General features: G+C 34.8%; 1 protein-coding gene across 1 annotated transcript in view; it reads left to right on the top strand.

Moving 5' to 3' along the window:
• THEMIS (thymocyte selection associated) overlaps positions 1–16541 on the top strand; it is a 167267-nt gene that overhangs the window by 44357 nt on the left and 106369 nt on the right. Inside the window, exon 3 of the mRNA XM_059941616.1 lies at positions 13206–13664. Coding sequence (XP_059797599.1) covers positions 13206–13664 — 459 coding nt within the window. The remainder of the gene's footprint in view (positions 1–13205; positions 13665–16541) is intronic.

Below are 16541 nucleotides of genomic sequence, written 5' to 3' on the forward strand. Positions count from 1 at the left end.
CTTTCTCTTTAGACATAAGAAATATCCTGAAAGAGTTTCAATACATCTTTTTCTGATGGACAGAGTTTATTTCTAAACAGCAAGTTTACATATTATCTCTAAACCATATGTTCAAGGAAGGTTGTGGTTGCATCTATAAAACCACCATTAAAATTACAAGGCTAGATTGAAGATATTTTTCTGTTTGAAGTTTTAGATCATATTTTATGAATTTTATTATTGTGGAGGAATTTTGTTGCTGGAGGCAACAAAATGTGTAAGAAATGTGATAGTAGAGCTTAGACATGGAACATTCTCTACTACTCTACAGTCTATCCTGACCACATCACACTCTCAAATGAGAATCCTAATGATGTGCCAGACACCTTTCTAATACTTTTGCATATAAAACTGTTCTAGGGGCTTCCCTGGTGGCACAGTGTTGGGGATCTGCCTGCCAATACAGGGGATACGGGTTTGAGCCCTAGTCTGGGAAGATCCCACATGCTGCGGAGCAACTAGGCCCGTGAGCCACAATTACTGAGCCTGCGCGTCTGGAGCTTGTGCTCTGCAACAAGAGAGGCCGCGATAGTGAGAGGCCTGCGCACCGTGATGAAGAGTGGCCCCCACTCGCCGCAACTAGAGAAAGCCCTCGCACAGAAACGAAGACCCAACACAGCCAAAAATAAATAAATTAAAAAAAAAAACCAAAACAAAAAAAACTGTTCTAAACACTTTTATGTATATATAGGTTACTAATTGAATTCACATTTTACATATGAGAAAACAGAGTTACAGAAAGGTCAAGTAACTTGCCCAAGATCACATAGTTAAGTAAGTGGTTATGTTAAATCTACACTAACACTGTTCAATAGAAATATAATGTGTATTCATCCAACATTATTTATGTGACTATCCCAGGAACTTCACTTCTTCGACACATGGTCCACTCCGTAGGGTTTTCCCTGAATGAGTGATCAGAGCAAGCCCAAGATGGAAACCATAGTCTTCTATAACCTAATCTCAGAAGTGAAATACCATCACTTCTGCTATATTCTTTTGATCAGACAGACACATGCTGGTGCAATCTGGGAGGGGATTGCACAAAGGTGTGACAACCAGGCGGCAGGGACAGGAATCACTAGAGCCATCTTAGAGGCTACCTAGCACAGATATTTTTAAAAGTAAAAAAACAAAAAAAAGTGAATTAATTTTAATCATGTATTTTAGTTAAAAATATGCATCTAAAATATTATCCTTTTAATATCTAATCAATAGAAAAATTATTGAGATATTTTACATTCTTTTCATGTTAAGTCTAAAACCCAGCATGTATTTTCCACTTACAGAACATATCAAGTCTGGCCATGCAAATTTCAAGTGGCCAAATTTCAAATGCTCAATACAGTGCTCCAACTGTGGTACTGTATTGGAGAGCACCAATACAGATCTAAACTGTTCCAGAGTCTGTGCTCTGAAGCACTTCTTCCTTAATCATAGAAAAGAGTGAGATGGTCTTTTTGTCAACCAACATCAGTGTTATAATGGGGATCCACAAATCCCCTGGATACGTGGCATCCTTTCTAACTTTCCTGTTATATGCAGTAAGCATTGTAATGTTAAAAAATCTAAATTAATGCTACTCCTAAATAACATGACATAGGAATTTTTAAATGAATGTTAGAAAATTTATTAACTATAAAATTTCCTTCATATGTTTAATGGATTTGAGTCATGCTTTAAAGACAAACTTTAGGCAGTGCTTACTACATAAATTAATTTCTACCAGATAAATGGAAAAATGGATTACATCTGTCAAGAGGTCAAGCCATCTCTAAGTAGCCTCGCAGCTGCCAGGCCGACTTGCCACACTTCATAAATTAGATCAGTAATGAAACAATAAGCCCATATGAATGTAGTAGTTGCTTCCTCATGGTACAGCAGACAGCATGAGCATCATGCTTTAATGGTTCCCCTTGAGCCCCATCTCCCATGGGTGAGATAGAACAGGCCAGGTGGGTGCCCAACGCACAGTGGAGGAACACTGAGTTTAGGAAATCCCCAAAGTATAAGAGGCTGATGGCCAATCTGCCATTCTTTGCCCTTGAAGAAAACATGTCTTTATTACCTTGGAATGTAAGAAAATCTCCTTGGAGGAGAGGAGGGAGACTTTAGTATCCTAGAATGCCTCTCAGGAAGGAGATACTCCCTATCATTTCCATACTGGTCAGGAAACAAATATTTTACCTCCAGTTTCTGAGGCATGTAGAAATGCTGTGGAGGATTATCTCCCAACATATCTATATCCCTTAGCAGTAAGACTGTTTCCAAAATCATTTTAATTATAAATGTGAAAAATATAGGAAAGTAGTAAGAATAACCAATGACAAAATTGGATTAATAATATAATTATTTCTTCACGAAATTGATTAAGGTTAAATGATTAAAATTTATGAAACTTGCTCCTTTATGCATGGATACCAAAACACCTAATACATACATAATGTATGTACATTCATACATTAAATATATTTAATAATAATTCACTTAAAATTCAAAACGAATTTTCTCATTGTTTCATTTGGGAAACTATGTACTTAATCGATAGAAAACATGTAATATTGCATTCAATGGTGATTTATTATATTTCATGTACCGTTGAAATGACTAAGTCTTTCACATTTAGCCATTTTATGATTGTAGCTATTTTTTGACTATAATATCAGTTTATAAAGGGACCTGATAGGAAAATTATGTAAAAATATTTAAAATATATTTGATAGCTTTATAGTAAATAACTTTTTGTCTTCTGTTTTTTAAATGACTTATGTTAAAAGAAGTAAGCTACAGGGCAGAATTTGCTCTTATTTTTCAGTCTGGATGTTATGATGACACATGATTCAGAAAAGCCCTAAATAGGGCTCCCTGCTTTTTGGACAATTTTCTATTCAAGGAGTCATGGACCATTCTTCCAAGTTTTCTCGGTCAACCTCTCTTAAGGCATCTCTTCCCCACTGTGCTCACTTAAGCAAAATAGATTCATCTATGCTTATTATACAAAATATTTCCCTAGACAAAAAGGGGTATTCTGCATATACGATGCAAGAAAATGTGAAGTAATCTAAATGCACAAAAAATTCAGACTTTTACACTAATTTTTAGTTCCATTTTTTTTTGGCCTATGTTTTCTTCACTTCAGTACATGATCAGATTTCTTTTCTAAGTCTTTGGTCTTTTGATAACTAAAATATATATTATCTGGAACACAAATGGACTGCAGTTCTAGGTCAAAATGTTCTTTTCACCCACCCATGTACATTTTAGAATCAGAACGGAATTCTGTCAGAAATATCATTTTAAAATAGGCTTTTCTACAACTGGCACTGTTCTATAAGTTCTCATAGTATTAATATTTTGTGCACATTTTCTAAAAATCTATCTCATCACTTTTTGCACTTACCATCTCCTTCTCTTTCATGCACAATTCCTTCAAAGCTATTTATGGTGTTGCCTCAACAGTATCACCATGGAGGAACTCTCATGAGGGGAACCAGACTGTCCAACCAAATTGTCTACTCAGGTCTTCATTTCCTGAAGTGGACATTGGCAAAACACGTTACTGTATTTATACATAATTACATATCAGAGATTTAGAGGTTCTGTCATTGGAACAAAAGATTTTTTTCAGTAGACTTTATTAGAGCAATTTTAGGCTTTCACAGCAAAATTGGCATAAAGTACAGAGATTTCCCATGATTTCCCATATACCTCTACATATGCATAGCCTCCTCCATTATTAACATCCCCTACCAGAGTGGTACGCTTGTTACAACTGATGAATTTACCTTGACACCTCATAATCATTCAAGTTCATGGTTTACATTGTAGTTTACTCTTGTTGTATGTTCTATGGGTTTAGACAAATGACATGTATCCACCATTATGGCATCATACAGAGTATTTTCACTGCCCTAACAATCCTATGTGTTCGGTCTGTTCATCCTGTCTCCCTCACAACCCCTGGCAAGCACTGATCTTTTTACTGTTTTTGTACTTTTGCCTTTTCCAAAGTGTCATACAGTTGGAATCATAGACTATGTAGTCTTTTCACATTGGCTTTTTTCCCTTAGTAATATGCATTTACAGTTCCCCTATGTCTTTTCATGGCTTTCTAGCTCACTTCTCTTTAGCGCTGAATAATATTCCATTGTCTGGGTGTACCACAGTTTATTTATACATTCACCTACTGAACGACATCTTAGTTGCTTCTAAGTTTTGGCAACTATAAATAAAGCTGCTATAAACGTCCATGTGTAGATTTTTGTATGGACATAAGGAACACAACTTTTTGAAGTTATAAAATGTATTGATTTTTCCCAAATTTACCAATGCCACATCTATCTTGTAGAAAATTAGAAAAGGGAAGAAAATGCAGGGGTGAGAGCATAGCACCCTATAATCTCATCACCAGAGCTATTTAGCATTAATATTTAGTTTCCTTCTATTGTTTTCCAGTAGTACACCTACACACATACAGACATGTTTTAATATAATGAGAAATAAGCCTATTTCTGAGGACTTGCCTATGTCATTAAATATTCCTCAAAACATAATTTTTATTTTCTATATAATAGTCCATCATATGCTTATACCATAATTAATAAATCCATTCCAAACATGGTCATTTATGCAATTTATGCTATAATGAACAGCCTTTTAACTGAAGTTTTGCCTGCATGTCTGATTATTATGATAGTTTCATATACATAAAATTATGACTTCAAAAGTAAAATGTTTTTAAAGCTTTTGATGCATATTGCCAAATCACATTCAGTAAAGATTCTGCCAATTTACATCCCACCAGGAACTAATGACAGGGCCCATCTACCTGCTTTTTTCAAGCTATTACTTAACTGTCCATCCTTCCTCACTCCCATTTTTTAAATTAACAGTTTTATTGAGCTATAATTTACATAGCATAGACTTCAGCTGTTTTAAATATACAGTTTAATGGTTTTTAGTGTCTCTGTCTCAGGTTTGTTTTTTTTAGCAACATGAGTTTAAATAAATGAAAAGAGGTAATTGTTAAGTGCTTACTACAAACTTTGGGCTGTAGAGGGTACTCAGTGATTGTTAAATATCTTTAAAAAACTTTAGAGAGGGTTCTTTGTTTCATGAGACCCAGCATGGTTAGGCCTCTAATGTTCTCATTTCAGCTCTATCTTCCTTATTATGAAAATAAGTTCTTCTGGCCTTTGGGGGCAGCTGGTCTATTATGCTTAGTTTTTGATGATAGGGTAAATTTTCATCTTTTTCTAACATATTCTGTGTCTTTTTGCAATACTTTATTGGGAAGTTAGAGATTGTCATGTCTAGGCTGCTAGATAGTTGACGTTTAAATCCCTCTTGATCAGATATTAACCATATAAAGCTCCAGTTTGTCTATCTGTAGTGTCTAAAGTGATCAACAACAGCAAATCCAGTCTCTCTGATCTTTCCTGCAAGCTATAGTCGGGGCCGATCTCTGAATAGTCTGAACTAGTTCCAAAGGCGTTACCTGCGACGGATCTCCCAATGCTCTAACAAGACTTATCTCAAAAACTGCCCATGAGCTCTTGCTGACTAAATACCCAGTCAGATCTTCTGTATGAGGTCCAGCAAACTGTTGCCCAGAGCCAATCCAGTGGAAATGATGGTGGGCTTGCCAGTTGAAGAGTTATTGCCAATTTCAGGTGGGATTTTCAAATTTATGTTATTCGAGTTAGTTTTTTGGTTGCCTAGTAATATGGGATCAAAAGGATGCGCTTAGGAAGAAAATGTTCCTTTATATATGCTGGCGAATTTAGGAAAAAAAAGTTTGGTTTTCTTTATTGTGCAGATCAAAATCTATTTAAATCTTAAGCTCTGAAATCCATTTAAAACTTATGGCTACGTTGGAAAATTATCTCTCTTCCTAATTTGAATTTAATGTAAACTGATTTTTAATTGTTTTGCATAATCATGGGTAACAGATTTTTTTGAGCACTGCATGGTAAAAATCAGCAAATATGTCAGACAAAGCACAACATTAAAGGAAACACCACAGCGTATGTTGACAGTTATAGAAGAATTGCTGCTGTTTTCACCCTTCACGCCAGAATAATTTTTTCAATATTTACCTCCCATGTGTAGAGAGGGAAACATATGGGGTTTTATATAATCATAAGCATAAACAGGTGGCTACTTAGGTACATTTAATTTGCAAGCAACATCAATACTGAACAACGCAATCAGCACCACATGGCTCCCAAACTCTTTCCACTAACATTCCATTAGCAAAATTAAGATCATTAAAATAGAGGGAGGGTACACTCCTCCCTCAGTTGGCTTCAACTACCCTTCAGAGCCATGAATAAAACACATTTTCAAAAATGCCTTGGCATTTTGCTGCTTCTTTTGTTCAAGGGAACTTCAGCAACTGTGTATAATATATACCTTGTGAATAACTACAACCAGCACAATATTTGCATTTAAAATGTGCTTACATCTCCCTATAATCTGCTTATTATGGACATAAAATGTTGGTGGTTAAATTCTAAGCAATTTATCAAAGCCTGGAGTCAGACAAATTCCTCAAAGCCACCTGGAAATATTTCCCCAAAGGCAGTCCACCTAAAGAGGTCACCTGAGGCTCTTTTCCATAATCAAACACTCTGGCAAAATCTGTAATGGTAGCTGGTAACTTTTTTTGCTCAGCCTGTGTCAGATACTGAACTGTGGATTCTACATATTTTGTCTCATCTAATTTGATCCAAACTGGATCCTCTTTGGCCCTGTAAGTATTCATCTCTCTGATGTTATAACCATCCTACAATGGCTTAGAATTCCAGAGTGAAAGAAAATGATATGAAAGAATAGCTATTATTTCTTGTATTTTGCTTTTTCAGTGCTTGCTCTGTGTCAAGTGCTATCTAAGCATGTTACATGTATTGACTCATTTAATCATCACAATGGCTTTATGAGGTAGATGAAACAATTTTCTCCATTTTACAGAAAAGGAAATTATAACCCTGAGAGTTTAAGTTCTCAAGTTTACACAGTGGGGAAAGGACTGAGACCAAACTTAAACCCAGGTTGTTTGAATCAAAAATTCATACTTTTAACCACTTCACTTTCCTGTTGGGATAGTAGTGTGTTGCTGGGCCTTAAAATTCTATTGCCTAAAGTCAGCAAGAGCCAGGAGTAGTAAATGTGTGATATTTTGATGGTCTCCTAATAAAGCCTCGTGAGAGATTTGGGGGACCTAATGTCTGTGGGCGTTCTTTCCAGTCCTGATACCTCTATGTGTCTTCTCAAGGGGCAGTGCTCTGGAGAACTGTAAGAGTCCAGAGAACTGTGCTCTTGCCAAGGTTTATGAGAAGAAGAATTTCTGACATCTTCTCGCCTCATCCTAGGTGTATTACTCATTCTCACTGCTTAGGAGAGAGAAAGCTTTAACATGAACAAGGATGTATGGCACTTTTAATAGTAAAGCCATGATTATAACAGAGATTTAGGCATTGATATCAAATTATATCATTTGATTTCAAAGTCTAACATTATTAATGTAAATTAGTTGTTAAATATCTCAAATGTATTAGATATTGCATATCACTCCTTTCAAGGCCTTACTGGGAAAATAAAGGTTTTTTCATGCAGTGGTTGAACCATTGAGGTAAAAATGAATCAAAAGATTTTACGATTTATTCTTTTTATTGCCAGGTAAAAGAACTATTAAAAATTGTTAATAGCTATTATAGATAATTCTGATTTCATTATACATGTAAAGACATTCACACATAGGAATTCTACAGCCACACTTAGCATCTAAAACACTTAACAAACTTGGTCACCATCTTAGATATGTCTTCTCCTCCTCCTAAATACTCCATTAAATTACTACACAAAATTTTCTTATGAATTTGACTTTCCTCACATTCCTTGTTTCTGCTCTTGGAGACTTCTGTCAAGATTGTTTGAATCACTCATTAGTTGATGATTTTCAATAATCTCAGAAATCTGGAGAATTTTCTCACAGTTTGGACATTATTATTATTATATGTTTCATTACTTTGCTCAAGAATTTTGAGTTTTTTGCTTTGATAGGGTATTTCATGCATCTCGTTTTAATCTGAAATTAAATAGAGGTGCTTGAGCTAAGATTCTAGTCAAAATACCAGATTTGGGATAGTCTTGAAGAAGATAGTTTTTGTAGGATGTGCTGACCTAAGAATTGTCTTGGAAATGTAACAAAATAATAGGAAAATGTGGAATGAGAAACCTATATAGGCAAGTATAAAGTAACAAGGATGCTTAGGAATTTGATTGCAGGACAAAGTGCCATTTTGAAGAGGCAGAGGCATACACTCACAAAAATAAGTGAAACACACTTTGCTTTATTGGCAGAGAGACAAGACACATGATCAAAAATATGTAGCAGTCTGATTTCTCTCTAAATCTTTTCCTTCACATAGCTCTGTCCATTAGAAATTTTTGAGCAGTATCTCAAATATATATGTATTTGTTTAAAATTATGGCAGCTATGTGTATATATGCATGTATATTTGATGTGTTGTTAATCTATATCTCAAAGGCAAATTTCTCTATGATGATAGTGGATGTGAATCCACATTTTGATAACTTTAAATTGTTAAAGAAGTTTCAGCCACTCTTCATATTTTATTAGACGAGAGTGTCATTGTTTTATTTCATAATATGGCTAAAGAAGAGATTGAGTGAGAGTAGAAATGTCGACTTCGTCCTTTTTTTTTGTTCACTTGTGTTTATATTAGTTTTATTTTCAATACATGATTTCTTTGCAAGAAATGTGTGAAGCCATTTATCCATTTTGTGAGATTTACTTTATTTAAAAACTGTGATAATGTATTCTGGAAACCCACTTACATATGGCCAGGTGGTCTGCAGCACACTCAAAGAACATGATCTTGTGGACAGCGCTGTCAACCCCTTCAGCTTGTGCAGTTCCCAGGCCTCCCACGTGCCTGTACCTCCAGGCACGTGGCCATCTGATGTATGAGGAGATGAGACTAGTGCCAATCAATGTCAAATATCAGTGAAGTTCACTTTCTTATGTTGCTCGTTTTAAAAAGTTCTAAGAATTTCTGCACCCAAAAGGAGGGTGAAAGGCTGGACAAACAATTTACGATTTACAATAATAATGAAAGGCTTAAATGTGTAACCCTATGATTAAGCCCTTGAGCTTTAGAGGCACAAAATCCTACTTGTATCTTATGAGCTGTGTGATGATAGAGAATTTATGGTATCTCTTCAAACTTTCCTGTGGTTATTTGTGAAGTGTTTGTTTTTTATTTCTAGCTACCTCGTATTGTAATTTGGAAAATTGAATTCTATCAGACATGTAAATTTCCAGCACATTCTAAGCTGCTAATATTTTAATAATCCTAATTTTGATGATATGAGAGGAAGATGAGAATTAGTACATAAAGTTCACTCTAAGATTCCTTATCTCAGAGATAGAGGGAATATGTTTGGTTGGAACTGTGAAAGCAAGCTAGAGATTAGACAAAGAAAAAAGATTGTGAACTCTTTTCACACATAACATCTTACACAATGATCTTATGTATATAAATAGTATTGTGATACACAGGTGGAAATTTTTAATTTTTTAAATTACTCCCTATTTGTGTGAGAATTGATGAGATAGAGAAAAAAGTAGAAAAAAATCTGATGAGTGTAAATTCTGCACGGTGAACCAGGAAGTTATTTTTGCTCTTCTCATACTGGAGGGTCTGGAAAGGCTGACCAATGCAAAGGGAGGGCCAACCTGTGAGACCACATACATATCTTGTGAACTGGAATAAACATGTTCTCATAGGAAATGTCCTTGTAAGTCATTTGTGTGACAGGGAGGTGGCCTGGGGTGGAGGTAAGATTATGAGACTTGGATTTAAAAGGTCTGACTTGAGATTCTATAGCCACGACTATGAAAATCATGACCGTTTTTATATCCCCCAGTAATAATATTTGTTTTACTGTTCTTGAAAGAATATAAATGATGCATATGAAAAAATTTGTTTAAGCTTGTAACTTTTTAAGCAAATTTCATTTGTTACTCTTACTATTAATAATAATGATTGCAGATCATTAAGAATTGGATAAAAATATAAACTCCCCAAAAGCCTGAGATTCAAGGACAAGATCTTAAAGACTAAATTTACTTATTGACTGTTTTTCAACAGATCAACTAATTGCATTTCCTTATAATTTTTGTTTCTCAAGGAACATACTCCTTATGAACAATTTCTCCTAGGTAAAAATGACACTAATATCCATTTTAATAGGTGACAATCAAATTTGGAAATAGAAATCTATTTTCTTTCTGCTTTTTAACTTACATTGTGAGGATTACATATTGGCTTATTTTATTATCTCTCTAATGATCACTCAGCTCCTGAAATATGTTTTGTGTTTTGAAAAAATAATAAATTATATTTTCTCTAGTATAAAACTATTTTTACACTCTTTCAGAAAAAGATGGAGAAAAAATTGGTTGAATTTAAAGCTGATCATATCTATGGTGCTATAGTTTATTCTGAAATTAAAGTTCCAATATGACATCATTCACATATATATATGTATATATACATATATATCTGTATATACTTGCCCTAGTTTATATGGTATCGAGTGGCTGTTTGTAAGAAGGGACTCTTTGGACTGGCTGCAATAACATATAAAGAAATAAGTTAATAATATATTTTTCCTGTACTCTGCCACTTAGTATGCTAAACTGTGTCCTTAATCATCTTCTAAGGGAAAACACACAGATTTCTTAGATAGATTTTTCTTGCAATAGAGACATCCAACAAGACAGCTCTGAAGTGTGTGATTAACTTGAAATAATAGTGGCCCTTAGGATTTCAGGCTTTTTCTACTTCATAACATTTTGGGTCTGTTATTACCTTAGGTGAGCCCAATTCCCCAGGAAAGAAGATGCTGAATTAATTCTTCTGTGACTTATGTCATCAATATAGCGAGGATAGATATGAAACCATGTTTCTTTACGCTTATGAGATTCTAGGTAGCTATTATTTAAACTTATTTCACAAAAACTGCTGAATTTTTTATACCCTGATGATGACTGTGGACTCTTAGAAATAAATCTTCACATGGAAACAAATGATATTAAACATGTGCATGCACTTGCACACGGGCATGTGCACACACACACACAAATTCAGTTACTGTGGAGAATTCGAGAGTACTGTTTTATTGGATTTTCCCTGATACAAGACATAATAAAATAAGAAGTTCCTTCAAAGTAAATGTTTCTTTGCCTTACTGTCTTCAAGCACACCATGCAGGGAATGAACACTATTTGATTTATAAAGGTTTTCAGGACAGATTGCACATGCTACCTTCCTCAGCCTTTGCCAGGATTGTATCACCCACTTTTTCAAAACATTTATATTTAAAAGTAACCAAAATCCTGTATTTTTTTTGTTTGAGCAAAGATTGACTAAAAAATAACATCATAAATCTTTGTACCATAACCCAAAATACACATAAGAGACATTGTAACCTGGTTAATAATAATTTGATACATAGATAAATTTAATTGGACTGTATTTTTGACTAAATGAATAAATAACTTTTACAAGCTATATCATTCTAGTAGGATTCTTTACACACTGCCTTCTTAGTGTATGCTATTATATAATAATTGTCTTAATTTACTTTGGGGTTAACAAAGCAATTACCTAATTTTTCCTTTGTTCTTATTTTCTCTGGAATTTATTAAAATTTATTCAATAAATAAATTTCTGAAAGTGCTACAAAACAGATGTGCTTATAAAATAAAAGCAAAATAATTCAAAGAGAAGAATGAAACTTAAACATGCAAGCATAAAAAGCTGTGTCTTAAAGAACAAAAATTCATTGTATCAGTGACTATCCCAATAGTATTAGAGGAAAAAATTTGAAATAGTGAAACTATGGCAAAATTAGAAAAGTAATGAGAAGAATGAATGATATATAATCAAGAGTATTCAATGCAGAACAACTACCTAACCTGGCATTTCTCAAGGAGAGTTATGTGGATCACTAATATATCGTGACATACTATTTTGTAGTTTATTTATGTATGTTTCCCCAAGAGTTTTATTTTATTTTATTTATTTTTTTATAGCTACTTTATTTATTTATTTATTTATTTATTTATTTATTTATTTATTTATTTATTCTTAGCTGTGTTGGGTCTTCGTTTCGTGCGAGGGCTTTCTCCAGCTGCGGCAAGTGGGGGCCACTCTTCATCATGGTGCGGGGGCCACTCTTCATCGCGGTGCGCGGGCCTCTCACTATCGCGGCCCCTCCCGTTGCGGGGCACAGGCTCCAGATGCGCAGGCTCAGCAGTTGTGGCTCACGGGCCCAGTTGCTCCGTGGCATGTGGGATCCTCCCAGACCAGGGCTCGAACCCGTGTCCCCTGCATTAGCAGGCAGATTCTCAACCACTGCACCACCAGGGAAGCCCCCCAAGAGTTTTAGAATGAAAGAAATTTGGGAAATTCTGCATGTTATATTCCCCTCTTGTGAGTCACAGTGCATCTGAAGTTTCTGAGAAATCTTAAATTACTTGGAAATATGTAGATACTTTTTATTGTGGTAAAATGCATATAACATCAAATTTACCATTTTAAAGTGTACAATTTAGTGTCATTACGTACATTCACAATGCGTTACAACCATCACCATGGTCTAGTTCCAGGTAATAACTGTGTAATCGTTAATTTGACCATGAAACAGTTTCCTTCTGGAATATCTTTTAATTTTGGTGTTTCCAGAGAATATATATGGAAATACTGATCTAATCCAATCCTTTCATTTTAAAAATTAAAAATGTGATCTTGAGAGATTAAATGCCTTGCTCAAGATCACACATGTGGTTGGGAGATAGCCAGTATCTCATGCAGATTGCATCTCCAGGAAGTGGGCCTTTTCTATTTCACGCTATTTTCCCCTTTCCATCTATGTGGCCTGTCTGGATCTGACAATCCAGTAACCTACAGAAAATACATTAAATTTTTACCTAGAAGAATTCAAGATTAAAACAAATATCTCTAATCTTGAAAAAGGTACATTACTTTTAAATGCTATGTTTACTTGTTTTATAACTCTCTCGCTGTGATTTTCTTATGAGAACTTTCTAATTCACAGAATTCTGTTCTCAGGTCTTTTTAAGATTGTGGCTGATAAAACTCCATACCTCACTATGGAAGAAATTACAAGAACCATCCATATTGGACCAAGTAGACTGGGACATCCTTGCTTCTATCATCAGAAGGATATAAAACTAGAGAATCTCATCATAAAGCATGGTGAGCAAATCATGCTCAACTCAGTCGAAGAGATCAATGGAGAAATAAGGGTGAACTGTGGTGTGCTAAGGAATCATCAAAATCACTCATTTACTTTGCCTTTGTCACAAGAAGGAGAGTTCTATGAGTGTGATGATGAACATATCTACACCCTAAAGGAAATTGTCCAATGGAAGATCCCCAAGAACAGAACACGAACTGTGAAACTTACAGACTTTTCAAATAAGTGGGACTTAACAAATCCATTTCCTAAAGGCTTTTATGGTGCTGTGATTCTCAAGCCTGTTTATGAAATTCAAGGTGTGATGAAATGTAAGTATCCCCTGAGAATGATGCTTTATGAACATGATTGTGGGGTTTGGGAAAGAGAAAAGCTTTAGTCTAAAGAATGGAACTCTGTCCCTGACTTGTCCATTAAGCCCACTGAGAGTTAGATTCTCATCTATAAATAAACAAATCATGTATTTGTTGCAAGACTCAAATTCAGTAATGTATGTAAGCAAATATTTTAAATTGTGTGGTGTTATCCAAATGTAAAATGCTGTAATTGTCAGGCACAGACAGATTAAAATATTTATTTTTATCACTGCCAGTTAAACAGGATCAGAAAAGAGCTACTTTTTAGAATAGAGAATTAATTGGCTAGAAAGAAACTTTCTTGTATGGAGGTGGTCAAAAAAGAGGTAAGAGTATAAAGTTTCTTTATGTGTCCCTTACTCCTACTTTTGTGAGAGCCTTTTTTCTTTTTTTTTTTTCCACCATCCCTCATTGGTCATAAATCCTCCTATTAGTTTGGAGTCCTTCTGACTTAAGGGAAAATTATATGACAAATTAATTCACACATAAGTGTGGGTTTAAAAGGATTCTATTGAAATATAGTTGTTTTACAATATTAGTTTCAGGTGTACAGCATAGTGATTCAATATTTTTATACATTATACTCCCTTTAGAATTATTACAAAATAATGGCTATATTTCCCTGTGCTGTACAATATATCCTTGTTGCTTATCTATCTTATACATAGTACTTTGTATATCTTAATCCCATACCCCTATCCTGATCCTCCCCCTTTCCCTCTTCCCACATAAGTGTATTTTCTTCATAAGATTTTTGCATTTTAAAATAGGAATAGCTGGAGAGAGCACTGTAATCCTAAAGAAATTAACACCTTGACTTTTTAAGATTATGGCACATAAGCATGACAAGTATGGAACAAAGAGTTCTGTATTTGCAGTCAAAAATCCTGAATTCTAACTCTGGTCAATAACTTAACAGGTGGTGGCTTTGAGTGAGCCATCTAAACTGCGTCTATACAATAAGGGGATGATGATATCCCTTTTGTCTGTGTCTTGGAGTTGTTTTGAGAATGAAATAAGGTTCTATTAAGATACTATATGTAATACACCCGAGAAAGAAAAGCAATATGTAAAAATGTTTGGTCAAAGAGTACCCCTTGGATATCTCAAATTCTATTTATCTCTGCTCCCATTAATATTGTTGGTCACATGCAATTGTGAAAAACTTGATGTGCCTTTTGAGTAGGTTTTAGAGCTGTGTTAAATTTTGTTACATACGTCTATTTAACCAGAAATCAATTAATTCATTTGAGCAAAAGGTGTAGGTAAGGAATTCCACTCAAGTAGTGATTTTTTTTTGTACTACAAAAAATTGAGGCCACAGCATGATTATTTTTTTAAGTTGACAAAAAATTGAAGTCGCAGCAAACTTTAGACCTCACATTAGTGTTTTGTCAGCTTTCCCAAAACGTACAATCAAAATTGATAACTGAGTTTTCATAAATAATGGATAGCATTTTCTCATTTTAAATTTTGTTATTTTTCTAAAACCATTGGCATCTCCTATCATGCAGATGCAAATGAAGGCGAACCCAGAACCTAAGCACATGAACAAGATGGTTACAGCATTTAATGAATTTAGGTTAGGGATCACGAAGGCCTTCACTGAGGAAATGACATTTAAACTAAGATCTGAAGGGTGAATAGGAGATGGGCAGGCTGAGAGAGAGGGGGCAACATTGGAGGAAGCAGACGCAGTTTGCAGGAAAGCAGGTAAGCAAGAGACTGTGGTTCCAGTGCACCTGGTGTGAGAAAAGAGAGAAGGCAGGCTGAGACAGATATCAAAACATGCAATGGGGTAGTGGAATCAGTCATGGAGGATCTTGAAATATATGTTAAGGGGTTAACATTTGTCCAAACAGAAAATTAATAATGGTTTTTCAGCTGGAGAAACAAGGTGGGAGAAGTGTAGTGAGGCCGCTTGTTCTGTGGCAGAGTACTGGGGGTTAATACAATAGTGATATAAGAGGGACAGCTCTTCTTAATGGGTATTTCAGAAGTACAGCTAGCCAGATCTGAAGGTCTATTGGAAGGGGAAAGAAGTTAACCTGATTCCCAGGCTTCTGGCTTGATCTGCTGGTTGAATGGTGGTGCAGTTTATTACATATAAACATTGACAGAAGAGCAGGGGATATTAACAGAAGTGTTTAGATGGACTTAAATATGGTTTCATGCTAGCTAAGGTCCCAGAAGAAAGCCTTTAGATGAAGTAAAATCCTTCCCCAAATGTTTTAGTCCAATTTCCATTCTTTAATGATATTAAAATTGAATTTTGATTTTAATTATTTTGGACCTTTAATTTCTTAGGGATTATTTTAAACATTAGTTCTCATTGTATAGCAATTTCAGGACAGATACTGTATGAGACTGCTTTGCATGTATACTGACTACAGAATATTTCCTTAAAATAGAGAATGGGTGTCCAACACAAAAAGTCAAATTTAAAAAATTATTGTTGTTATAGGCACTTTTCTTCTAAGTATAAAATGTAAACTGTTTTTTGATCAATTGTGGTCTTGTTTTACATGATTCTTTCTTATATTGAAGATTCATACTTGCCTTGAAGTCAAGGGCATGTTGCCTGCTAAGTTGTTTTCCAGTGACTTTGAGTGTCAGGCACAGTTCAAACTCCTCTTGACTTGAGTCCTTCTTTTCTAAAGTGACAAGAAAAAGAATAGGTCTGTCAGGGGTTGGAGATTTTAGAGAAACCTTAGGGGGGAAAGCAAGATGGAAAAGACTGAGAACTATAGGAAGCTATGAAATATTGATTTGTGGAAAAGAGAACATAGCAAGTAAATAGAGAAAAGAGGAAATATAAGATATTCTACTCCT

The sequence above is a fragment of the Balaenoptera ricei genome, chromosome 12, assembly GCF_028023285.1.
Source record: "Balaenoptera ricei isolate mBalRic1 chromosome 12, mBalRic1.hap2, whole genome shotgun sequence".
In the NCBI taxonomy this organism is placed as follows: Eukaryota; Metazoa; Chordata; class Mammalia; order Artiodactyla; family Balaenopteridae; genus Balaenoptera; species Balaenoptera ricei.